At 38.5% G+C, this 14,708-nt stretch overlaps 1 protein-coding gene across 1 annotated transcript in view; it reads right to left on the bottom strand.

The window, feature by feature from the left end:
* The window catches only part of LOC122815361 (solute carrier organic anion transporter family member 1A1-like), a 418,921-nt gene that overhangs the window by 270,342 nt on the left and 133,871 nt on the right, over positions 1–14,708 (bottom strand). Inside the window, exon 4 of the mRNA XM_044087816.1 lies at positions 8,102–8,234. Within this exon, the coding sequence (XP_043943751.1) occupies positions 8,102–8,234 (133 nt within the window). The remainder of the gene's footprint in view (positions 1–8,101; positions 8,235–14,708) is intronic.

The raw sequence follows: 14,708 nt of genomic DNA, 5'->3' as shown, positions 1-14,708 counted from the left end.
AACCCCAAGGTGATTATTATATACTGGGTGCTAGTAATGGGTTCTCTGACAGTCTCTGAATTGATGTATTGTTGTTGGCAACTTCCTTTTTTACAATATATAAACTACCATGAATCATCACCTTGTATGAAAGATGGATTTGTTTGCCCTAGTAAGCATATAAACTGTGTTTTATGGAGACATGTGAACCTGGAGGGTCAACCTCCCTACCTTGCTAAACAGACTTAGGACAAGGGACCAGTATAAAGAAATATTTTTTAATTGCTTGATAACCAAGTAGCTGGTTGATCCAAAATGGAACTATTCTAGCTATAGCATTGGTCAAATGCAGCACAAAGCAAGCAAAATATAATGTAATAGCGCAGATCAAGGCAAGTATTTACAGGTACATAAAAAATTTTGGAAATGAGACATAAAGTATAATCAATACAGACGATTATTTAGTGAGTGTTAGAGCTCACCAGTGGATCAACCTGTTAAAATCACAATGGACTTAGCATGTTTAAGTAAGAAGAATGCGGGGGGGGGGGGCAAGTGGAAATATCCCCTGAAGAAATGCTTTGTTTTATTGTTAATTTTGGGACTCACTTTTGATGAGTTCCATCTCCATAAGTTCATCCACCACTGAGATGTCATGAGTCAGGATTGTTACTCAAAAATAATGGAAAGTAACATAATGTGACACCAAAATAACAAAAAATATGCAAGTAAGGTGCATGTAACTGTCATATTGTTTATTTGCTTATTTAATTTAAATTTATTTACTAAGGTAGTGAGCTGATTACCACGTCCAATTGCAGGCCCAGCCCAGGTGAGTTTAGTCATGAAACAATGCAGAAATTAGCAAAGGCAGGAAACAATATTGCAAAGCAAAAAAAAAAAAAAAAAAAAGGTCACGACTGCAGCAAAGTTAACAGTTGTGAAGACTATAGCATACATCTTTATATATTTATATATATATTTCACATTCCACTGATACTATGACACTGATAAGGTGTGAATAATCTAATTATTAAATGGAGGTATGCAATACTTGTCGGCTAGACAGCTTTGTCAGTGTCACATTTACATAAATGAGCACTGTAACTGTAAAGACATCAGATCAGACCTCTCAACTATCCCTATTTGGTAGGAACATACCTAGTTTCAAGACTGATTTACACCTACACATGATGTACCTAATTTTGGAGGTATGTCCCCATTTTCAGGCTTGATTTACTCCTTTACAAAATTTTCTGAATTCCCCCTCACTGAACACAATTTTTAAGCTGTCTCATACACAGAAAACTGCACTACATGACCAACTTACTGGTGGGACCAATATTTTAAAGAAAGAGGTCAAATATCTTATATCTCCTGTTTACAGAAGAAAAAATAAATTACATTATGTGATCAAATTTTATAGTACAGTTCATTAAAGTATACAGATTTTTCACTATCTTTTTGATAATGTGCTTATATTTTTCATTCATGATGCTTCTGAGTAGAATCCTCTAATAAATAAATTAAATTCCTACTGGAAGTTGTCAGAGTTATGTGGTATTTGGGATACAAATATTATGTTAATAAGATGCTCATATATTTTGCTCGATGTTCTAGCTTTTCAGAGGCCTTTGTTCATATTTTCAATGTTTGCAGTTTGAGAGGCATGCACAAGACAAATGTGCCAAACATATGTTAGCATGTATAGCTACTTACAGATATTCTTGTACAGCTTATAAATAAAAAGAAATGTAGACCACTCCTATGTAAAATAAACAGAGTAATAGATCAAAAGAATGTAATTCTTTGTTAAATTATATGTGGTATCATGTAACATAGGCAGGAAATGGATTTTAAATCAGAAGAAAGAATTACCTTAAATTTATGAGTATTGACATATTACAGATACAGACAACAGTTGGTCTCATAAATGATGACCAAAGGAAAAAGGTTTGGTCTGTTGTTTAAAGTGTATTTTGTACAAAGAAACAGGGTGACCAGGCTAGAAGTGTGAACTAAAAATGGAACTGAACCAAGTTAAATAAATAAAATAAATTTTATTCAAAAGGATTATGTGCTTTCATCCTATTACATTTAGGACTTCATCAGAATGAAGAAATAGCACAAATCACATCCTTTATATGCTACAACCATGGTAATAAACCCATTAAATACATCAAGTATTAAATCCTTAAAGGGACCTTACTGAATTAAAACCAAATTCATAGCAGCATATAACAAAAATACACCTTCTTGCATATTGTTTAAAAATGTTAAAAATGAGTTATAAAATAGTTGTTTAAAAGTTGTTAGAAAACTAATGGTAAAGATAAAAATTCTCTAAAATTAGCAAATCAGCAAGTTTTATAATTTAGCAGCTCTATATTTTATTATTGGTTGCAAAGAAATATAATAATTTAGACCGGGAAACAAAAGTGTTAAGCCTAAAATGCCATAATAGCTCTTTACACTCCAAAACATTTTCCCAGTCTGTTCCCCTAGGATCAATTTCTACTCTTTCCAGAATACCAAATAAAAATTAATCGTGGGAGACTTTTAATGAGGAATGCTTGTTAAGAGCATTATTTGCATTTTTAATTCTAATACTATAACAATGTTCATATATCTGCTTCTAAAAAGTTCTTTCTGTTTTTCCATTATAGAAGCCAAGACATTTTTTTGCACACTGCTAAATAAATTAAACCTTTTGTTTCACAATTATCTCTCTTTAAAAGTACCTCTGGCAGCAGCTGAATGTCTTAAAGTAACCCTATCCTTTTTTAAAATTCATCGACATTGTTGACAATGCCCATACATTTTTACCACCTAATCTCTCATTCTCTTTTCTCATATTTTTTTCTTTCAAATAAATTCTTTAAATCCCGGCCAGTTTTAGCAGCAAATCTTGGATCAGCACCCAAAATATTCACTAAGTCAGGGTTATATCTCTACATGTTCCAGTTCTTAGAGATAATAAATACCTTTAACCTTAGGTGCAACGTGGTTAAACTCTACCACCATCAGCCTATTGAAGTTCCTATTAACATCATCTGTATCTGGTCTTTCCATATCTGGGTAGACATTGTAAAAACTTGTACTTATAAAAGGTTTGTATCTCTTACCCCATTCTCTTAATACTTCCTTTTTAATACTAGAAATTAGATCTATGGGATAAGCTTTCTCTATAAATAAATCAGTGATAAAATTGAACTCCTTTACTAAGTCCTCAATCAGATGTCATCCTAACAGCACGAATACACTGCCCTTTCATCATTTTTTTCCTGTGAAAATGGATGAGCACTGGTGAAGGGCAGGTACGAGTTACTAAATATAGGCTTGTGGTACACTTTAGACTTGAATTTTCCATTAACAATTTCATTTGAAGTACCAAATAATTAATAACTTTTCCTATTTTCAATGTTTGCAGTTTGAGAGGCATGCACAAGATAAATGTGCCAAACATATGTTAGCATGTATAGCTACTGACATATATTCTTGTACAGCTTATAAATAAAAAGAAATGTAGACCACACTATGTAAAATAAACAGAGTAATAGATAAAATGAACATAATTATTTGTTAAATTATATGTGGTATCATGTAACATAAGCAGGAAGCATTGGATTTTAAATCAGAAGGAAGGATTACCTTAAATTTATGAGTATTGACATATTACAGATACGGACAACAGCTGGTCCAATAAATGATGACCAAGGGAAAAAGGTGTGGTCTGTTGTTTAAAGTGTATTTTGTGGTTAAGGTGTTGTTTTTCTGGAGGAACTAGATAGAGCTTATCAAGATGCTTTTATACTCATGTTTTGGCAAGTGGAGACAGAGTTGTTACAGCTGAATATAAGTACACATAATAGATATTGAGCTCTGTGTTTTGACAGGTAACAAAACTGACCATTGTGGAGTAAGACATTAGTGATCCCTTTTAGGGGTTAGTAATATAACTCTGCAGATTCTAGTAAATGACATTTTACAGGTGATGCAAAAGAAATAAAAGGAAGACTGCATTCTAACTATGCCTCACAACTCTTTTAACAATGTCAGTAAGAATCTCTATGCACAGAAACCACAATGATCTCCAGCAACAGTGTACATCTCAACCTCTCAGGACAAGAAATCTGGACAAAGTTAAAAAAAAATGGGGAACAAAGACCCACAAATAGGGACACATTTTAAGTATTGCTCTTATGAACTTAGAAAGTTGCTAGAATAAAAGGTTTTGTGCTCCTAAGCATTTTATGAAGGGTATAAAGTCTGAAACACAAATGCTTACCATTATTTAATGAATTCAGTCCTCACTGAGTTGCCAGAAAACCACAGTTTAAAAGGAACAAACCAAAAATATGATGAGAAAATTTGGACAGTTGAGAGGAATGAATAACAGTGCAGTTGTCTGATTTTAGTTTTCTCGTAATACATTTAAGCATTACTTTCAGATAAAAGAGTAGGCTTTAAGCACATACTGAATTATTTGAAAGATTTAGTATCTGAGGTGCAACAGGAATCCGTTTAAGTCTTGGAGTGGTACTAAATAAAACGGACTTGGTTTGCTGCAACTAAATTATAGATGTTTTACAATTCATCATTTACTTTGTGAGTTCCTGTTACATTTCAGATTTCATTCTGTCTAAGATAATGAGATTCTGATAATTACCACATCATCTACATACAATGGTATGGAAGACAGAAAGGAACAGGAGAAGAGATGTAATAAGAAATGGAGAACAAGAATTGGTAGGCGATATTTTTTTCAGGTGTCACTAGTCAAATACGATATAGACTGGGAAGTGTGGCAGGGAAGCAAGCAAGTGACAGTATTATATGATATCTGAGAATACCTTCTAATAGGTAATGACTTTTTTGATGATGAAATACCTTGTATACATACAGTTACATGTAACAAGACATGGAGACAATCATAAAGTGAAGGCAGCAGGAGCGAGGCCCAGTCAGTGCTAACGTCTCTGACATAGGTTGATGTGGCTATATCAGGGGAAGAGCTGGGTAGTAGCAAAAAGCCTGAATGTGAGACTTAGCTGTGAAAAGGCATTTGAAGATCCCTGGAAAGGAGTACTTCAGTGGAAGAGATGTTTGGTAGAAACAAAACTGAATCTGAGACGAACTTAAAAAAATAATAGAACTGGTTTAAAAGGGAAGTGGGGTGGATCACAAACAGAGAGTAAAAACAGGCACAGTTCATAAAGCCATACTTACAGAACTCTTTTTTTGTACATTTTAACCTGGCAAGCCCACTGAGCTCTAGTGTCCCATTTCAAGGGTGACCCTGGAGCAATATTTAGTTAAGTGACTTGCTCGCTATCACACAATAGGTAAATGGAGGTGGAAAAAAATCAAGCACTTGGGTACAACAAACAGCACTTGTTAGAGATTGTCAAGAATGCTCCAGATCCTCAAAAATGGAGGAAGTCTGCTGGGACACAGGGTTCCTTTCCAAAAAAAATGGACTGCTGTAGGAGGACTAGACAGAGAGAGCAAGTGAGAGAAAAGAGATGCAACAGCTGGTAGTCTGAAGGGCTAACTATTAGGAAGTTCTACCCATAGCTTGCAATATTCCTTTTTTCAAGCCCTTTGGATATAAAGTATACAAATGTAAAAAAAGGAGGGGCATAGAACATTTATATTAGGCAAACATGAATATTATGGGACTTCTTACTACCCAAGCACTAGAGGTATATCTTGTTGGTGGTAGACAGTTGTAATAAGTACCATGAAATTGTGGATTTGTCTTGCCTTCAGACAGAAAAGATGGAGTATGCTGTTCTAGACTTTTTCAGTTGGATTGTTTTTCTTGGGAAATAATGAGACACAAAAATGGGAAGATGCCATGACAGGCCTTGTTTGTGGAAGCACTGTTGGGTAAAGCAGTTACTTCTGCCAGCAATCCACAAACAAATGGCTTGGCGGAGAGGTTTAACTATACTGTCTAGACTATGCAAAGAGCATTCTCAGACCTAGACTATACAAAGAGCATTCTCAGACATCTTTAAGTGGGCAAGTACCAACCTCATCTTCTTTTTGGAGCCTCAAGAATCCACAGGTTTTATGCATTTTAATCGCAGGGTGAGGGGGGCCCTTAGACTTAATTCACGATTACTGGGAAGTTAAATGTGATTCTTACAAGAAGTCTGTTATGGATGATGCACTGAATTTTACAAATAAGGTTAGGGATCTCATGGAGTAGGCATGATGGCACCTGGCACAAGCACAAAAGGAAACAAATTGTCAGGAATATAGGATAGTGAGAGCATTTTGCAGTCAGGTGCTTATTCCTGTACCACAGAATAAGTCGCAGATAGCATGGCTGGGCCCTTTTACTGTTGTGAGGAAGGTAAGTGATGCTGATTATGAGGCAGAGTTGCCAGAGAGGAGGCAGAAACACAGACACTACCATGTTAATATGATGAAGCCCTACAAATGTATATAGAGAGATTACTACTTAGTATATGCAGTGGGTTACAACAGGAATTGGAAGAGAATCTGCTGGTTGATTTCCTCAGTAAGGTTTGGACTGATACCTCAGTAAATGATGTAGTGCTTTCACAACAACTGTTCCCTAAGCAGCTTCAAGAAATCCAAGCAGTACTACAAGAATTTTGGGATATATTCACTGCTAAGCCAGGGTCTACTCAGCAAGTAAGGCACAGTTTGGACAAAGAAGCCCAATGGTCAGTCAGATTGACTCTTTACAGGGTACTTGAGTAAGTTTAGCCAACCACGTGGGAGAAACCGCAGGAGTTTTTGAATTTGTGGTTATCCAGGAATTCAAAAGTCCCTAGTTTCATTGGTGATGCTGGTGCCAAAAATAGATGGGAATACCAAGTGTTCTGTATACAACAAAAAACTAGATAAGCACAGTGAAACACGTGTACCCAATCGTTATAACAGAGGAAAATTTAAAGCAGTTGGATCGAGCTAAGTATCTGCCCACTACTGACCTGACAAAGCTTTACTGGCAGAAACACTTGATACTCAAAGAAAAGGTTAGCAGTTATTTCCCAAATTGCCAAGTATGAATGTATCAAAATGCATTTAGGAGGATTTGTGCCCCACCAACTTTATACAGATTGCCACATTGCATCCTAGCAGGAACTGCAGTTTATGTTCTTGTATGCGCAGATAATGAAAGCAAGTTTATTCATTCCTGGCAGGAACATCTGTGATATGGCTGGAAGGTGATTAACAAAGGTTGGGATGACTATTAAGGCAAACAAATGAATGGTAGGAATGACAGAATTAATTAGACTTGGTCATCAGGTGGGCTGTACCAAAGTAGAGGCTAAGAACGCTGGCCTACTTCTGGTACCAAAAAGGCAGATGGGGGCATTTATCATGACAAAAGTATATTGCAGAAAGAGTGTACGTCATTTGTACCATGGTCACTCGTCTTACTAACCTTAACTGAAAGAATAAGCCTGCTTTCCAGCAACTCAGGGAGGCCTTGAATAGACCCCTCTAGCCCCTGTTACAGCCAAGAATGAAAAGTACATAAAGATGCTTCACTCCCTGGACTGGGGGCTGTACTGAGACAGACCTGTTCAAACAGAGAAGAAAATTCGGTAGTATACCATGGTTGTAGACTTCAGTCAGAGGGAAACTGATATGCATCCTTGGAGAAGGAAGGTTTTGGAATTATGTGGGCTCTTCAAAAATTTGTCAAATGCTTTCAAGATATAATCTATATCAGCCTCTTATCACTTTGTCACAAAAGTTGCTGTCAAATCCTTGTCATGCAGAATTCAATTGCAAACAATACAAATAATGCTACAGAGCAAGTAACATTTTTAGTCATGCATTGCATAAAAACTTTCAAACTAGTTTTCAAATTATTTTCTGACTTCATTGAAAGATTAGAATGAAATTGTATATTCATCCAGCTGACTTCAGGCTATCCAGGCAAAATACTTTGGAATAGAAATTGCATTTATTTCAGAGCTTGAGTTCTTTATAACACTCCATATTGGCCACATATGCCACTGTTGCTGGTCCTGATGTCATTGTCATTCTTAGACTTCTACATTCTCTTGATCCTGCCCTTAGTCAGCCCTCATAAACATAATTATTTTCAAAAAATCTATATTGAACTTACCGTCCCATCAAAAGGTGAGGCATTGCCATAAGATATGTTCCAACAGCCATCAGAAAGCTCCCAGCAGCTATTACCCTGGGTCTGTGCACCTTTGCTCCAAAATAGCTCACAAATGCTACTATCAATAAATTCCCTAAAAACAGAACAGTTCATTATTACTTTTCATTTTAATGTTTGCTACTAAATGGCAAATGTTTGCTTTTATTTACACTTATTAAAAATGCATGCCTAACAAAATCTCTACTAACTTCATAATGACTTTAGGTGAGATTCATAGACAATACATTACAGAGTACAAACTGGTATGATTATCAGCAGCGCACAAAGTGTTGCTAATTCAAAAACACAGATAGCATGTCTGTGCAGTGGTGAAAATAGAATGATATGCACTGCAAGTTAATGAGTATGCAATGATATGGAAATGAGGAACATCAAACAAATTAACCACATGGATTATGCAGAAGAAGAAACCCAAAATGGAGGACTGATACATGAATGTATAAATGTCTGCACTGCTTGGGGACGCATACCCATTTGGAATGCCATGACTCATGGTATATAATGGGAGCAATGCTAGACATGGCAGCAGCACAGCAGTTTTTAGATCCATTGCCCACACTGTTGGGTGATGTGGATCTGCACACCACCGGAGGCGGTGCGGACAGCACTTGACATACCACCACCTGACAGACAAATGGACTGTATACCATTTCTTTATTTCTGGCCATCTTTGCATCTGATCATCAGCTGATTATGAGTGTCCCTCTATTTACCAGGTCTACAGAACCCTACTACCTGCTAAAGAATCTCTCTGACATTGTTTGGGACCAGTGAGGAGTATGAGGTACCTTGGGACAGCTTCGTATATGCTTCCGAGGAGGAATTTTCTGATATACCCTACCCTTATTACTCATCCTCAGGTGCAAACAGACAGGCACACACACACACACACACACACACACACACACACACACACACACACACACACACACACACACACACACACACACACACACACACACACACACACTCACACACACACACACACACACACACACACACACACACACACACACACACACACACACACACACACGCACACAGACTACCAGAAGGATGTGCAGTAGGAACATAGCATATTCTCCCACCTCTGTTGTGACATGACCAATGTCTTGTTTTCCTCATGGACAATGGTCCCTCCATGTCACCAACCTTGGCTGGTTATCAACAATGAGATATGTCCATGCCTGCATCCTCCCTCCCTAGTTTGGGCATATGCCCATCCTTTCTTTCCAGAACCTCAGACACCTGAGCAGCTAATTGAACCTGGCTCCTTTGGGTTGTAGTCAGGCCTTTAACCCACTACATTGAATTCCCAAATGATGTCAGTATACTCCAGGATGGTCTCACACATACCAATGACTGGTGTAATAGTCACAGTCTCAAACTGAATGCAAAGATATGCATCATCATTCCCTTCAGCACAAACAAGATCCCTTCACACTGTCAAATCAATAACAATACCCTAAGAACCCATGAAGTGGTAAAGGACCTGGGATCACAGGTCGACCCCAACCTTAACTTCAACCACCACATGTCTACCATTGTCTAGGTCTCTTGGGTTGTAGTCAGGGCTTTATCCCTCTACACTGAATTCCCAAATGATGCCAGTATACTCCAGATGGTCGCACACAGACCACTGACTGGTGTATTAGTCACAGTCTCAAACTGAATACAAAGATATGCATCATCATTCCCTTCAGCACAAACAAGATCCCTTCACACTGTCAAATCAATAACAATACCCTAAGTACCTATGAACTGGTAAGGGACCTGGAATCACAAGTTGACCGTGACCTTAACTTTGACCACCATGTGTCTACCATTGTAAGAAAGCTTCCCACATAGCTCACTTGATTTGTAAAGGCATCACCTCGGGAGCAAAAGACGTTATAATCCCCCCTATACTCAGCACTTATCCAGCCCATAATTGAGTATAACACCCCATTTGGTATGTACCATATTAAGCACCTGGAGCAATTAGAGACCTCAAAGATTTCTAACAAAGAAGATCAAGGGCCACCAGCATGTGCCTTACATGGACCTACTAAAATCCGTGTCACTATACTCTGTATCATATAGACTTCTTAGGGGAGACTTATGCCTGGCCTACATAGCAAACCAACACAAAAACTTAATGAACTTATTCCATATCTGTAAATCAAATGGGTCCAGGGTTACCTGTTCCAGAGACTTAAATATGGCCTGCAACTTAAATCTGTCCCTCCAGCATGTCCTATTTAGCTCCCAGTGACTGTCATGTCTTTGAAACAGGTTACCAAATTATGTGAAACAGAATATCTCTATGACACTATTCAACAGGAACCTGGATGAGTGGATAGGGCACCATAAATTCTTACTGGGGATAGCGCCCACAACCCTCCGGGATATGAGCAGTCATCACTAAATGTGATCTTGGGTATTGACTAGTACCTCTATGGTATTATATTGGGTTGAAACGGCTAGGCTTAAAATAACTTCCAGGTCGCTAGCCTAGTAATCCCTATGATCCTATGATCCTATGATCCTACACCACATCTGCTCGCTAGACTGTGGGCCTTTTCTGAATGAACAGGGATGCTTTGAGGGACTTAGTCAAACTTTTTTGCCTACAACTGGAATTGAGAAGGGTACATGGTATTCCTGTAGATGTAAAGCTATTTGTAGCCTTAACCATGTTAGCTACAGGACCTTTTAGCAACTAATGGAGGACACATTATAGATATCACAGGTGTAAGCCTTGTAAATCCTTATTGTAATGTGGAGGACCATATATATTCCCCCAGGATAGTGGAAGAGAGAACTAACACCATGAGGTCATTTTTTGATATAGACTGAGAGGCACAGATTACTTGCATGTTGGTATCAGGGTGCTTCCTGGTTTAGAGGGCCTGCAAGTGGCATCCATTCCTTAAACTGCCAGGTAGTGTGTAATGCACCTCCTAGGCAGTTCACATGATTCACTGAGTCTGCAAGGCAGAGTCATTCCATAGACCATAATCATCTTGTCAACACCCAGATTCTTAGGTACCTCCTGCTTCCAGGACAGTAAAATATGTTATGCCTGGAATAAATTTACTGACACCAATCTAATCATCAAGGCCTGCCTAAAATGAAGTGAGGGTATCACTCTTTTTAATATGTAATAGATGATTATTTCGGAGATGAAAAAACTCTGATAAAGCTGTCCCTCCAGATGGTTTTGTTAATTTTTTTATGGTAATCAAGTGTTTGAAAAGCAATTTGATTTGTGGATGTTTAAGGTTAGATCCTCAGCAGAATGGAATGCTAAGGATAAATCACCTTGCAGCATCTATAATGCACAGGCTATAGAGATCTTCAAGGGTCTTTAATCCAGTGATTTTTTTAGTCAGGAATTTTTGGAGTTTTTTCCAGTTGCATGATGTCTTGATAAATGAATATGAAAGGGGGCATTATATTCAATAATTAGTCTGATCCTGCAGAGTGAGGAATGATGATTTCTTTTGATCCAGATAAGAGATACCTTGAGTTATTAATTGGAATAAATAGAAAGCTTTCTTGACTACTGCTGATATGTATGTGTTAGTCGAAGGACAGGGAGTTGCCAGTGAACATGCCATGATCTCTAACAACTGGGTCAGACTCAATTTGTGTACTGTCTATGCTATAATGTGCTGGTGAAATTTGTTTACCAAAGGTGACAAAGCTAGACTTCTTGGTATTTAACTTTGTTTCTAGCACAGCACCTATCAGTATGGTTTAGTGCCCTTTCTACAGTAACACAGTATCAGATGTTGAGCCAATGATTACATTGAGCTTGTCATCATCAGCAAATTTAGTTAGCTGCATGTCTGGGTTAGTGGTTTGGAGATGTAAAAAGTAGATGCCAACCAGAAGGGATCCCAGTACCGAGCCCTCCAGAATGCCACTTGTCACATTTTTGATGTCTGAGATGGCATCTGCTAATTGAACTGAGGGTTCTCTTTGTCATCCAGTTTGCTATCCTTCTTAAAGATCATATACAGCCTGGCTGGATAAAATGCAGCATCTGCATTTGTTCCACTTTTGTAGAGAATGTTGCTATTGTCTGGTGGTTGCTGCACTCTTATTTTCATATAAATATTTTGCGTGAAAATAGGATTGAGCAAGGAAAACAGCTATACATCCAAGGCAGTCCCCCCTTCTGCTGCATGCATCTGATGGGTGTAACTGAGTGATGTATATTCAGGTTGGAAGCTTACATGACTTTTCTTCCACATGTTTTATTGGAACTTTCCTGTCCACACATCCAGTATTACATTCACATCTCTATTTCCTCTAACAAATAATATTAACAACTTAAAAGGGTAATGGATATCTAATTTATAGATTTATCTATAAAGGGCTAAAGGGCCCATATCTAAAGGGCCCATATATATACAGGACGAATGCATAGTCCCTGTAATCACAACTACCCAGGTAAAAGCTGCACTTTCTAAAGCCAAAAACACAGTATCCATGGGACCGGACAACATCCCAGGCTGCATTTTATACGAACTTCAGAATTAACTGGCTCCTCACTTAAGCACCATGTTCAATAATAGCCTCGCATCAGGCTTTATGCCCACTGAATGGCGCACAGCAACAGTTATCCCACTTCACAAAGGGAGAGCCACCACTGATCCCGGGAACTATCGACCTATTAGCCTGATGAGCCTGATCTGCAAGGCCATGGAACGTATCATCATGGAACTCATAAACAAAGACATTGGTAACCTCCAAACTCTGGATCCCACCCAGTTCGGGTTTGTGAAAGACAGATCATGCCTCCTGAACCTGATCGACTTCTTTGAGCAGTCACCAAAGCCGTAGATGAGGGTAAGGTGGTTCACACAGCATATCCTGACCTCTCCAAGGCTTTCGACACCATCCCATATTCTGGAATTATAGATAAACTCACTAAACTAGGTATAAATCCTTATGTCACAAGATGGGTTGCCAACTGGCTCACTGACAGAACCCACACTGTAAAAGTTGCAGACTCCAAATCTGACCTAAAAGCAGTGACAAGTGGAGTACCACAGGGTTCCGTCCTGGGACCTCTCCTGTTGGTATCTACTTCTCTGAAGTACAGGCTAACACAGAAGGCCTCTGGCTAATGAAGTTCACAGATGACTGCAAACTAGGAGCCATAGTCAAGTCCCCAAATGATGTGGACATCCTACAGAAGGGCCTTGCTGAGACAGGTACCTGGTGTCAGAGCCATGGCCTCAAGCTCAATGCCAAAAAGTTCAGTGTCATCCCCTTTGGTAAAAACTCTGTACCCATGAACTACCACATAGGCAGCAATCTACTTAACACCGAATGTGTGATAAGAGACCTTGGGATGCAGGTGGACAGGAGTCTCTCCTTTGATAGTCACATCGACACAGTAGTCAGGAAGTCCTTCTACGTAGCACACCTCATCATAAAAGGGTTCTCATCCAGGAAAAAAGAGGTCATTGTTCCCCTCTACTCGACACTCATTATACCCATTATAGATTACAATGCCCCTTTTGGAATGTACCTCACAAGACATCTGCAGCAGCTGAAAAGGCCACAGAAGTACCTCAGAAAGAGGATTACTGGCCTCAAATAAATGCCCTACACTGACCACCTCAAAAAACTCCAGCTTTACTCCATAGCATATTGCCTACTCCGAGGTGATCTCTGCCTAACATATAAAGCTATGTCAATCCTAGAGCTGTTGGACATGCTACACCTAAAGAAATCCCAATCCCTCTGAGCTACATGCTCTAGGGACCTAAACCTTGTCATCACAATAAATAGGACATGCTGGAGGGATGGATTCCTGTCCCAGAGACTTCCCATACTCTGAAACAGGCTACCCATTTATGTCAAGCAAAGTTCTTCATTAGCACTCTTCAATAAAAATCTTGATGAGTGGATGGGAAATAGGAAATACACCCCGGGGATCACTTCTGTGTCTCTGCTCGACAGTGGCGCAGGAAAATAACTTTCTTGGGTGGCGTAAGCCAGGGAACCTTGTTGGCTAGGCTTACGTAGGCCCTTGGGCCGATAGCCTAATACCTACCTATGAACCTATGAACCTATTCAAAATTGTTTACTGGGGATGGAACACTGCTCAAATAATTATGAGTTAAAGGTTCAGCCATGGTGATGTCATAATGTAACAAAACAACATACAGCATTCAAATAACAGCGGTTTATATTGAGTAAGCAAAAGAATCCGATAAACAATATATACACAGAAGATCTAACAAACCCAATACCTGTACAGTTACTAAGTAGAATATAAAAGAGAGAACTGATGAGTATAAGTATAATAGAGCAGGATGAGTATAAGTGATGAAGATATGGGCAGTAGAAGTTATGTTAGGAAAGCTAATAGAGGCCAGTAAGATGAAAGAGGTAAGTGGATTATGCTTAATAGCTTAGAGCAGTAATTGTAAAGTAAACCGAATCACAGTTCAGGATGACACAAACAATCTTGAGCACAAAGATGATGTAATATCTTTTACTGGACTAACATAAGTATTGTAATTACTTTAGCTTTCTAGCTGAC

The sequence above is a fragment of the Protopterus annectens genome, chromosome 11.part0 (assembly GCF_019279795.1).
Source record: "Protopterus annectens isolate FY-2018-M chromosome 11.part0, PAN1.0, whole genome shotgun sequence".
NCBI classification, from domain to species: Eukaryota; Metazoa; Chordata; order Ceratodontiformes; family Protopteridae; genus Protopterus; species Protopterus annectens.
The sequence above is the reverse complement of the archived record's forward strand: the minus strand, read 5'-3'. Positions and strand labels throughout refer to the sequence as shown.